Source organism: Salvelinus namaycush, chromosome 13 (assembly GCF_016432855.1).
Source record: "Salvelinus namaycush isolate Seneca chromosome 13, SaNama_1.0, whole genome shotgun sequence".
Lineage (NCBI taxonomy): Eukaryota > Metazoa > Chordata > Actinopteri > Salmoniformes > Salmonidae > Salvelinus > Salvelinus namaycush.
In genome coordinates, this window is record NC_052319.1 from 9,081,330 (window position 1) to 9,093,407 (window position 12,078).

The 12,078-nt window shown below is 44.1% G+C and overlaps 1 protein-coding gene across 4 annotated transcripts in view; it reads left to right on the forward strand.

Moving 5' to 3' along the window:
• LOC120058214 (glutaminase kidney isoform, mitochondrial-like) overlaps positions 1-12,078 on the forward strand; it is a 61,148-nt gene that overhangs the window by 21,813 nt on the left and 27,257 nt on the right. For all 4 annotated transcript variants that reach the window (XM_039006702.1, XM_039006703.1, XM_039006704.1 and 1 more), the window contains exons 4-7: positions 1,784-1,913; positions 2,362-2,441; positions 3,644-3,807; positions 7,262-7,320. In XM_039006702.1, coding sequence (XP_038862630.1) covers positions 1,784-1,913; positions 2,362-2,441; positions 3,644-3,807; positions 7,262-7,320 — 433 coding nt within the window. The remainder of the gene's footprint in view (positions 1-1,783; positions 1,914-2,361; positions 2,442-3,643; positions 3,808-7,261; positions 7,321-12,078) is intronic.

Below are 12,078 nucleotides of genomic sequence, written 5' to 3' on the forward strand. Positions count from 1 at the left end.
ACAGGGGGTCCAGACCTCCTGGAGTAGCAGAGCCAAACCACAGAAAGTCTATGTACTTCAGTGTTCGGTCGTAGGCTCAAATGACTCAGTTGATTGGCGTGCGGTGCTTGCAACATCAGGGTTGTATTCATTAGGGCACACTGTAGCAAAACGTTTTGTAACAGAAAACATTTCTTTATTGGAGAAGTTCAGGTAGTCCCTCCCGGTTCCTAACGTTTGTTGCCTAATGAATACGACCCAGGGTTGCATTCGGAACATTTCAGATGGTAATGTCTTGCTCACATGATTGCTCGGCCGGTTGCCGTGTCAGGTGTCCGCTGCCTGCTTTTCTGCCCAGTGTCACCCATCACCACAAATGAAACGTCAAATATCTATGTGTGTGGCGATGGTCAGCTATTTTTAAGATACCGGGGCAAGGTGGAAACGAGTGATGGCACTACTATACAGTCGCACTGAAACTGGTCCGTCTGTCCGGAGCCAAACTGGTCTCCATATCTACACGCCGTGCCCAGTTATGCCCATGCCAGTCTTCCTGTTTTCATCTGCATCTAGAGGAAGTGCTGCCTTGTACAATAGTTGTCCTTGTGGTTACAAGAAAAGTTTGTGTGTGCGCATACAGTTCTTTCTGGGTGGTTCCCTAAAGACAACCCTTCCGTTATTCACCACCCCCCCCCCTGGAATAGTTTGTCCCTGGAACATTTCTGTAACTGCAGCCTGCTCGCTGAGTCTCCAAGGCCTAGCCTATAGCTCCCTGAGGGACGTGTATGTAAATGATTGCAGCAGAGGGATGGGGATGGAACTATATGGGATGTCTGTCTCCTGGACACACCTGGGTGTTATATCCTTCAATGTGTTAAATGCTAATATTGGCTAGCAACGATCTCCTGAGGCCTGGCGGCATGTTAAAAACAGTATCCTACAAGAAACCATGCATTCAAACCTTTTTAGATACAGTATGGTTATCGATTTGTTCTTCAAGGATGGAAGAGGATCTTTAGGAATAAGGCACTGCATCTCAGTGCTAGACGCTTTACTACAGACACCCTGGTTCGAATCCAGACTGTATCACAAGCGGCCGTGATTGGGAGTCCCATAGGGCGGCGCACGTTGTCCGGGTTTGGACCGTGTAGGCCGTCATTGTAAACAAGAATTTGTACTCAACTGAGTTAGATAAGGGTTAAATGAAATACAAATAAAATGATAAACTGCCCTAGTTGCCACCTCACTTTTCTTTTTAGTAGGCCATATATTGTGGTCATTGAGATAAGCATCTTTTATGAATGTTTATGTAGCACTCACAAAGCTACAGTAAGGGAGTTTTGTTTATCTTAAGTTAACCAGGCACTGGTATTTAAACATTCCTCCTATACTGAGTCTCCTCCTTACACATCTGAACAGCCAGTACATCTCTGTTGCTATACAGGGCTTTAGTAAGTAATGCATGTTCTTTCACACTTCATCTGACCTGACCTCGGCCCAAATTCCTGACTTGTACCAGACTGTGGCCCTTTTCCTTCCCATATATCCCTGATGTCTAACAATAACATGTTCTGACAGAATGTAAACATTCTACATTCCTCTCTCTCCCTCAGTGACATGAATAAGGATATTTTATATTTTCAAGTTTAGAAGTCAGAACTCATCACTATAAAAAAAAGTTTGTCAGTTTAGTGTCTATTTTGTTGCTCACCATGGCTATGTTAGCTCCATGCGAACTACCTGAGCAAAGAGGGACTCATGTCATCTAATGTCCAAATAACCTCTACCACCCTCCTGCCTCCAGATGTGTCCAGAGCAACATAGTCTTGCTCACCCAGGCCTTCCGCAAGAAGTTTGTCATCCCCGACTTCCAGTCCTTCTCTTCTCACATCGACGAGCTCTACGAGAGTGCCAAAAATCTGACCGAAGGCCAGGTTGGTAATCAGCCCATCCCGGGGGAGGTGGGTGGACGCCATCCTTCTCGTTGTTCCTGTAGTCTGCCTCTTTCACCTTTTATCTTTTGTCTTCCACCTCCTCTGTGGTATCGTCAATGGCAGACCTTGTGTGTAGCTGGAGTTTTCTTATGTATCCTTTTCTTCTGTGTGCGCTTACCTGTACACGCTTAGAAAAAAGGGTTCTTCGGCTGTCCCCATAGGAGAACCCTTTTTGGCTCCATGCCGAACCCTTTTGTGGAAAGGGTTTTACATGAACTCAAAAGTGTTCTACCTGGAACCAAAAAGGGTTCTCCTATGGGAACAGCCGAAGAACCGTTTTTAGGTTCTAGATGGCACCTTTTTTTTCTCCTAAGACTATGTATTTTTGTCAAGGGAGCTGGCAGTCTTACACGAACAGGTGTTGGAACTATTTTTCTCTCCGCCGCAGGTTGCAGACTACATTCCCCAGCTTGCCAAATTTAGCCCAGACCTGTGGGCCGTGTCTCTGTGTACAGTGGATGGACAAAGGTTAGACTCGCGCCTCACCACACCATTATGTACTCATTAAGCTTTTGTCATGTGATTGAGGCAGGGTTATTATTATTATCTTTAAGACCAACAGTTGGTAAGTTGGTCAACAGTTGGCAACACTGAAAATGCACACGCTTCCGCTATTTAACATCTGCAAATTTACCCAGTGATGTGATATCTCAAGGCCATCTGAACTGGGATAAGGGCCAGCTAAACTTCCAGTAGAAGCCAAACATTACGATTTGGGGTGCGAAGTTTAGTTCTGGCGCACTCATTGATAATGGATATGGTAAAATAACAACCAATCTTAGGGGGTGTTAGTGTCGTTTACCGACATATAAACACACAATCTCTCCTCTTTATGATGTTTGCTGTAGGATAGAAAGTCATAAAGATAACATTGGAATGAGGTGTTTTGTTGAAACATGTTGAAACACCATGATGCACTAAATAGGGAGGGGCAGTTATCTGGATGCCCCTTAGCATCTCTCCTTTTCTTTCTCTGTCGCTCTTACTGTCTTTCTCAGTCTTATCTATTCCCTCTCTCTCTTTCAACCTACCTCTTCCTCTCTGTTTCTCTATTTCTGTTCTTCATCTTTCTTTCCTTCTATCCTGTCTCTTTTTCCCCCCTCTGTATTCCATCCGCCACAGTCTTTCTCCCTCTACCTCTTTTTCACTTTCTTCCACCCCCTTCTGAGCTTCTCACTTTTCTGTGTCTCCTCTCCCCATCTCCTTTAATGACGGCCCATGAGTGACGATGTCTGGTCATAGTGACCTTCTTTAACAATACGTTAACTCGCTCACTCCTCCCCCACTTGATTATATGGTTTGAAATACAGTGTTGAGAGCCATCATGCGCTCCAGATATTGCACACTGCTTTAGTGTTCAGCCTCAGTAAGAAAACCTCCCCAGTTGAATAGTTCCTGCATGCACACAGCGGTTCTTGGCAGAGTTGAGGCCAATATCTGCATTGAAATTATATTTTTATGAACAATTTCTAACTGTCCTCAAGCCGTTCTTGTGATATCAGTGTTATTATTACCTTAAACGGATGTGAGAGAAGCTCTGTTATCATGTGACGTGATGACACGTAAAGTCAATTAAGGTGCATCTGGTTTGTGATGTGTAGGAAGCCTTAAAGAACAGGGAAGCAGGACTGGATTAACCTGTTCTTAAGCCTGCATTTGTTTCTCCTCAGACACACGGTAGGCGACACCAAGGTCCCCTTCTGCCTGCAGTCGTGTGTGAAGCCGCTGAAGTACGCCATCGCGGTGCACGACCACGGCACCGAGTACGTGCACCGCTTCATCGGGAAGGAGCCCAGCGGCCTGCGCTTCAACAAGCTCTTCCTGGACGAGGACGGTGAGCTGGGAGGGACACACACAGCTTTGTTTCTCAGCGCTGATCCTGCTGGGGCACAGAATTAGACTAGAATGACCAGAATGGGGAAAGCCCCTCAGGTCACGCCAGGGACCAGTTTGAATCCAAATCACAATAATGTTGAATCCAGATCATACCGTTAAATTCTGTATCCCTGTCATCAAATGTTATTTCAAATCATTACAGGTCAGGTAAATAGGCAGGTACAGCATCACTGTGTTGCAGTGTCCAGACATCTAAAATAAATAAATACAAATATTTTTCTGAGCAGTATGACGTAGCTAGGTCATAGATCAAAGTACGCCATAGCCACTTTGCCTTTGAATGCCCCCGTCCCCTGTCCTCTCGCCATCCCCTTTGTTTGATTATTTTACCTCTTAAGTGCTTTTGATGAAGAGCCCACAAGTGATGTCTCTTTCCCCAGTCCCCTCTGTCTACACATCGATGCCTCGAGCGTCATCATCCATCCAACACGGTTACAAATGCCACTGCTTTCTTACTGCTCTCCAGCTGATGACGCATCCACCGCGGAATACAAGGCGGGCTGATTGGTTGTAAATGTTGACATCACCAATAAAAAGAGTGGGTAGAGGCCCTTACTTGCACCACACCAACCCCAACCGCCTTAGTCTATTTTCAATCCAACTTGGCCTTTCGACAACTGTTGCTATGGCGACGTGATGAAACTTGAATGATTCAGAGGCCATTCCCTCCCTCTGCTCACTAGGGGTGGGCTGACGTATGATGAGGAGTCGGGGGTCTCACACAGTGTCCTCCTGCTTGCTTTTCCACCTACGATTCTACATCTAGCTCCCTCAGAATACCAATAGAAAGATCAATGGTGACCCAGTAATAGAAGAAAGAGAACCTGTCAAGAGTCCCAAAGGTGTGTGTGTGTGTGTGTGTGTGTCCTAGCTGGCCATATGGAAACCTCAATGTTTTCCTACACACACATTATGTAGTCAAAGTTAAGGTGACCTTCATTCCCTCAACACATTTGACTACCAAATGGAGGATACATTTCACTGTCCTCCTCACCCCAAGAAATGGGATATGCCTGTGCTGGTAAATCAGAGCAAACATTAAAAAACTATACATTTGTATTGGATATGTTCAGGTGTTACCTCCTTCATTTCAATACGTTTTCTCCCATTTAGTTCCTACTGACATTTTGACAACTGTGTTAAATTTGCGCTCGTCATAAGAAAGATACAGTATGTAATGACGTACTCTACAGTGCCTTCAGAAAGTATTAACACCCCTTGACTTTTTCCACATTTTGTGTTATAGCCTGAATTTTTTTTACAAATAATTTCAAAATGAAAAGCTGAAATGAGTCAGTAAGTATTCAACCCCTTTGTTATGGACAAAAAATAAAACAAATGTGTAAATACCAGAATAAAAATGTCCTTAACAAGTCACATAATAAGTTGCATGGACTCACTCTGTGTTCAATAATAGTGTTTAAAATGATTTTTTTACTACTTCATCTCTGTACCCCACACATACAATTATGTGTAAGGTCCCTCAGTGAAGCAGTGAATTTCAAACACGGATTCAACCACAAAGACTAGTGAGGTTTTCCAATGCTTCACAAAGAAGGGCACCTATTACATACATTGAATATCCCTTTGAGCATGGTGAGGTTATTAATTACACTTTGGATGCTGTATCAATACACCCAATCACTACAAAGATACAGACGTCCTTCCTAACTCAGTTGCCAGAGAGGAAGGAAACCGCTTAGGGATTTCACCATGAGGCCAATGGTGACTTTAAAACGGTTACATAGTTTAATGGCTGTGATAGGATAAAAGTGAAGATGGATCAACCACATTGTAGTTACTCCACAATACTAACCTAATTGACAGATATTCGTAAAAAATACATCCTGTTTGCAACAAGGCGCTATAGTAAAACTGTTTTAAAAAAAGTAGCAAAGCAATTAACCTTTTGTCCTGAATACAAAATGCTATGTTTGGGGCAATTCCAATACAACATTTTACTGAGTACCTCTCCATATTTTCAAGCATAGTGGTGGCTGCATCATGTTATGGGTGTGCTTGTAATCATTAAGGACTGGGGAGGTTTTCAGTAGCAAAATCTTAAAGGAAAACCTGGTTCAGTCTGCTTTCCACCAGTCACTGAGATTAATTCACCTTTCAGCAGGACAATAACCTGAAACACAAGGTCAAATATACACTGGAGTTGCTTTCCAAGTAGACATTGAATGTTCCTGAGTGTCTGAGTTAGTTTTTACTTAAATCTAATTGAACATCTATTGCAAGACCTACAAATGGTTGTCTAGCAATGATCAACAATTAATTTGACAGAGCTTGAAGAATTTTGAAAAGATGAATGTGCAAATATTGCACAATCCAGGTGTGGAAAGCTCTTAGAGACTTACCCAGAAAGATTAACTTCTGTAATCGCTGCCAAAGGTTCTTCTACAAAGTATTGACTCGGGAGATTTCTTAATTTCATTCTCAATACATTTGCTGGGTGGTAAAAATTATAAATTGTATCCATTTTTAAATCAAGCAGTAACAACAAAATGTGGATTAAGTCAAGGGGTATGAATACTTTCTGAAGGCACTGTAACTGTCTCAGGGTTGTGTTCAGTCACTGAAACCCCATAATCCTTAGCGCTGGTGCACATCTGAGTAGCAATCTGGGCCCATATCCTCAAAGCTTTTCAGAGTAAGAGTGCTGATCTATGATCAGTTTAGCCTTTTAGATCATAATAAATGTGCTTTATATGGACAGATCCTAGATCAGGACTCCTACTTTCAGACACTTTGTGGATACGGGCCCTGGTCTTTATCATCCCCTGTCTGCGTGGGCCATGTGCCACTGTTCTCAGAATCCCCTGGTGGAGGTGCCAGGATAGCTATGTCAATTTGGTGGCCGTTATGTAAGGAGGTTAAGACTCACTGCAGCGAGAGAAGTAGCCTTGACATTTGGACATTGAGCAGGACCCAGATCATGTTGTTTGTTTAATGTTCATTTCACTTTGCCCCTAACCCTGACAAATCTCATTAGTATCTAAGTAGTCAGAGAGAAAGTGTTGGTCTGTCATGTTTGAATAACAAACCTGATTGATTCAAGTGCAGGCTTGCATCTGTTCCCAGCGCTATATGCCAAATTACATTTGCATATCCATTTCATTACAATACATTTAAAAAAGGTTTGCAAAATTATGAATAGATTGTCTAGTGTCGACAGTGGTCTGTGTTTGATATTGTTCTATGAATTTGTATGTCATTTTACAATGAAAGGCACGTCACTCCAACATTCTTCGTAGCAAGCATTTATAACCGATACCTTAGTACATTTTTGAAAAGGCTCTGCAAGGAATCCTTCCCACTCTAGGTCTTTGAGATTTGTAATCAATATTTTAAGTTATTGTATATCTTTTTTTCTCTTTTTCTTCCAGATAAGCCCCACAACCCCATGGTGAACGCCGGCGCTATTGTTTGCACCTCACTGATAAAGGTAAGAATCCACTTGTGTTTCTGTGTATTTTGACTGTCTGTCTCATTCATAGTTCATACCAATGACCTCCGGCCCAGATAAGGTACATTTGCCTTGTTCACTCTGTCCCAGCGTCGATATTTCATTAGTGACGAGCGCCGCGATCTAACACAGGGGTCTTCAACCTTTTCTTGCCCAGGGGCCCCGGTCATGGCACACCGGCTACCCAGGGACCCCATCATATGTTAGCAATTAGGTGAATGATAATGGCAGGGAGAAGTAATAAACATTATAAATTAATAGATTTGGTAGATTGTTTTTCTATTTTTTTTACTGTAGGTATGTACAAAATTAGCTTAGTCTGTTTTTGCTTGCGATATTGATAAAAACAGAGTCCGGGTCAGTGTGGTAGACAGATAACGTTTGGAATGCCTCAAGGGGGTTAACCTAGTTGGTTATCATCATCATCGTGTGTTTGTCTGAGAGAACACCTCTTGACTTAACAGAGAGGCATGAAGTCGACTGCTAGGTGATTGCCATTGCGATTAAGACCTGTCGTAATCCTCCCTGAGAGGGATTTAGGGCAGCCACACTGGGACATGATTTTGCCGCCCCAGTTGATAATAACCTGGATGGACAAACAGAAAGACACACACACACACACACAGACGCAGAAAGGCAGACACACACAAACAGACGAAGCTATGTCAGAGAGATCATGGAGCACTTTAGCTGAGCCCGCCAAGCAGGGTTTCCGTTAGTAAAATGTGGCACTGGACATTTGCCTGGCAGCATTTACATTTATAAGACCCATATGAATTGGGTGCGTAACTTGGTTAGGCCGTCCACACACGGTGCTCGGAAGTACAGAAATCCCATTTAGATTAGGGTAATTCATCTTAACAGAACATGCAACATGAGGATGCAACGACGTGCATCCTTCTTACCGAACTCCGATGCGCACTTTGAAGATGTTAGATGTTACTCGCCAACAAGACGAGTAACGAACAGTCAAATCACTAGTCTATGTCAATCTACTATCCCCCATAGTAGAAAAGATGACCTATTCTATTGGTCAGCTTGGCGAGAAAGAAATAGCCTATTCCAAACCGACTCTGGGACAGTTGTGGGACTATAGATTCCAAAGTAATACAAGCAGTAGGCTACATAAAACAACGTTAAAAAGCAATGAGGCTGATACAACAGATCAGAACATTTAGCTTAAAATGTTGATAAACTATTATATCTTCACATTATAAGCGCAGCAATGCAGACAAGGCAGTAGGCTAGGCGCGGATGTTCATTCCACAATGCAATCAGTGGGAAACCACAGAGATGAAAATATCCATTAGAAATTGTGAAAGAGGGGAGATCTAAAGATGCAAAGACTAGCATGGGTTGCTAATTTGACTAGGATTGTGCCTTTGGCTACTGGACAATGAAATAAAGTTGATTTGAAAACCAATAGAACATGAGAGAAATAGGCTACTGCTTTCAATGGCATATGGGAGACTTCCAAATGCCACGGATATGGTCGGATTCATAATATGTAGTAAAACGTTCAGGTTTCAAACAATGAAGTACATGTTTTCAAAATGCATACTGCCTCCAGCTCATTGCAAAGTCATGTGACGCGTGAATGAAACCTGCCTTCTGTTACCTATGCACAGGCGAATAAGAAGCGTGCTTCAATTACTAGTTGAGAAATAATAATAGTCTAAAGGTGATTGCCTTGACTAATAATAGTCAACTCTAAAGTTACGCAATGATTGGGTTTATTAAAGCACCTTTCACTCCAGCAGCAAGGAAAGAGCTGTTTGAGGACCTAGAGCAGCAACTATCGTGCTGTCTGACAGATTTTTCACTCAAAGGCGCTGCATCTGTATGATATGCGCGTGTGATAAATAAGATGCATAACAAATTTACTCACGCACTAATTTAATTCCACTAAATAAGCATGACTTGTCAAATATATTTCAAAAGCCGCTAAGCTTATTCCATCTACTTGTTTGTTTCCATGATGAAAAGAGAGTGAACCAATCTTTCCTCTTTAAACAGGCATTGATCCTGAGCTGATCAATCGGAGAAGCTAGTGCTAGCTTTTGGTGTCCCTCTAAGAGGTTTGCTACACTATTACAAAAAAGATACTAGGAACCTTAAATAATACTTCAGCTGTCCCCATAGGATAACCCTTTTTGGTTCTAGGTAGAGTCCTTTTGGGTTCCATGTAAAACCCTTTCCACAGAGGGTTCTACATGAAACACAAAATATAGGGTTCTCCTATGGGGACAGCCGAAGAACTCTTTTGTAACCCTTTTTTTCCTAGGAGTGTAGTCATTAGCTTAACCCCAGGCTTCTGTGCCTCTCCACACCTGTCTAGACCTAATAAACTGTCTCTCATCTTCTCACTGTTGTCGTCTCTCGGCTCCTGAGGACAGGAGGGTGTCACCCCATCTGTCTGCTCTTTGGAGAGGATGGACCAATAGGAACAGAGTAAACGCAAACATCACAGAAGTGATTGTCTGTTCTCGTTGCTTGTTGAGACTCGTTGAACATTCATCTAAGGCTTGTTTTGTTGTGGAATTGACCTTTGTTCTAGGTGCTCCTCTGAGGACTAGGCTACTTTTTCTGGGACTATAGGACACGTATGTTGTTTGGTCTGATCTGTTTGTGTGCTCTCCCCATCTCCTATGGTCATTGGCGTGACATTGACTATAGGAGTTGGCAAGAAAGCACAAACAGATCTGGGAACAGGCGTGTTGTTGACCCGCCACTCACTGTCAGAAAGAGTCCGGGTAGCCATTTGATTAGCTGTTCATGAGTCTTATTGCTTGGGAGTAGAAGCTGTTAAGAAGCCTTTTGGACCTAGACTTGGCACTCCGGTGTCGTTTGCTGTGCGGTAGCAGAGAGAACAGTCTATGACTAGGGTGGCTTGAGTCTTTGGCAATTTTTAGGGCCTTCCTCTAACACCGCCTGGTATAGAGGCCCCGGATGGCAGGAAGCTTGGCCCCAGTGATGTACTGGGCCGTACGCACTACCCTCTGTAGTGTCTTGCAGTCGGAGGCTGAGCAGTTGCCGTACCAGGCGGTGATGCAACCAGTCAGGATGCTCTCGATGGTGCAGCTGTATAACTTTTTGAGGATCTGAGGACCCATGGCAAATCTTTTCAGTCTCCTGAGTGGGAATAGGCGTTGTCGTGCCCTCTTCACGACTGTCTTGGTGTGTTTGGACCATGATCGCTTGCTTGTGATGCGGACACCAAGGAACTTGAAGCTCTCAACCTGCTCCACCACAGCCCCGTCGATGAGAATGGGGGGCGTGGTCGGTCCTCCTTTTACAATAGTCCACAATCAGCTCCTTTGTCTTGATCATGTTGAGGGAGAGGTTGTTATCCTGGCACCACACTGTCAGGTCTCTGATCTCCTCCCTATAGGCTGTCTCATTGTTGTCGGTGATCAGGCCTACCACTGTTGTCATCTGCAAACTTAATGATGGTGTTGGAGTTGTGCTTGGCCTTGCAATCATGGGTGAACAGGGAATACAGGAGGGGACTGACCACGCACCCCTGAGGGGCCCCCGTGTTTTGGATCAGCGTGGCGGATGTGTTACCCCTACCACCTGGGGGTGGCCCGTCAGGAAGTCCAGGATCCAGTTGCAGAGGGAGGTGTTTAGTCCCATGGTCCTTAGCTTAGTGATGAGCTTTGAGGGAACTATGGTGTTGAACGCTGAGGTATAGTTAATGAATACCATTCTCACGTAGGTGTTCCTTTTGTCCATGTGGGAAAGGGCAGTGTGGAGTGCAATAGAGATTGCATAATCTGTGGATCTGTTGGGGTGGTATGCAAATTGTAGATGGTCTAGGGTTTCTGGGATAATGGTGTTGATGTGAGCCATGACCAGCCTTTCAAAGCACTTCATAGCTACACACGTGAGTGCTACGGGTTGGTAGTCATTTAGGCAGGTTACCTTAGCATTCTTGGGCACAGGGACTGTGGTGGACTGCTTGAAACAACATGTTGGTATTAAAGACTCAGTCAGTGACAGGTTGAAAATGTCAGTGATGACACTTGTCAGCGCGTGCTTGGAGTACACGGCCTGGTAATCGGTCTGCGGCCTTGTGAATGATGACCTGTTTAAAGGTCTTATTTACATTGGCTGCTGAGAGCATGATCACACAGTCGTCCGGAACAGCTGATGCTCTCATGCATGCTTCAGTGTTGCTTGCCTCGAAGCGAGCTTCAAAGTCATTTAGCTCGTCTGGTACGCTTGTGTCACTGGGAAGCTCGCAGCTGTGCTTCCCTTTTGTAGTTCGGCATATTTTGCAAGCCCTGCCACATCCGACGAGCGTCGGAGCTGGTGTAGTACGATTCGATCTTAGTCCTGTATTGATGCTTTGCCTGTTTGATGGTTCGTCGGAAGGCATAGCGGGATTTCTTATAAGCTTCCGGGTTAGAGTCCCGTTCCTTGAAAGCGGCAGCTCTACCCTTTACCTCAGTGCAAATGTTGCCTGTAATTCATGGCTTCTGGTTGGGGTATGTATGTACGGCCACTGTGGGGACGACGTCATCGATGCACTTATTTATGAAGCCAGTGACTGATGAGGTGTACTCCTCAATGCCATCGGATGAATCCCGGGAACATATTTCAGTCTGGGCTAGCAAAACAGTCCTGTAGCTTAGCATCTGCGTCATCTGACCACTTCCATATTGAGCGAGTCACTGTTACTTCCTGCTTTCGGAATCAGGAGGATAGAGATATGGTCAGATTTGCCAAATGGAG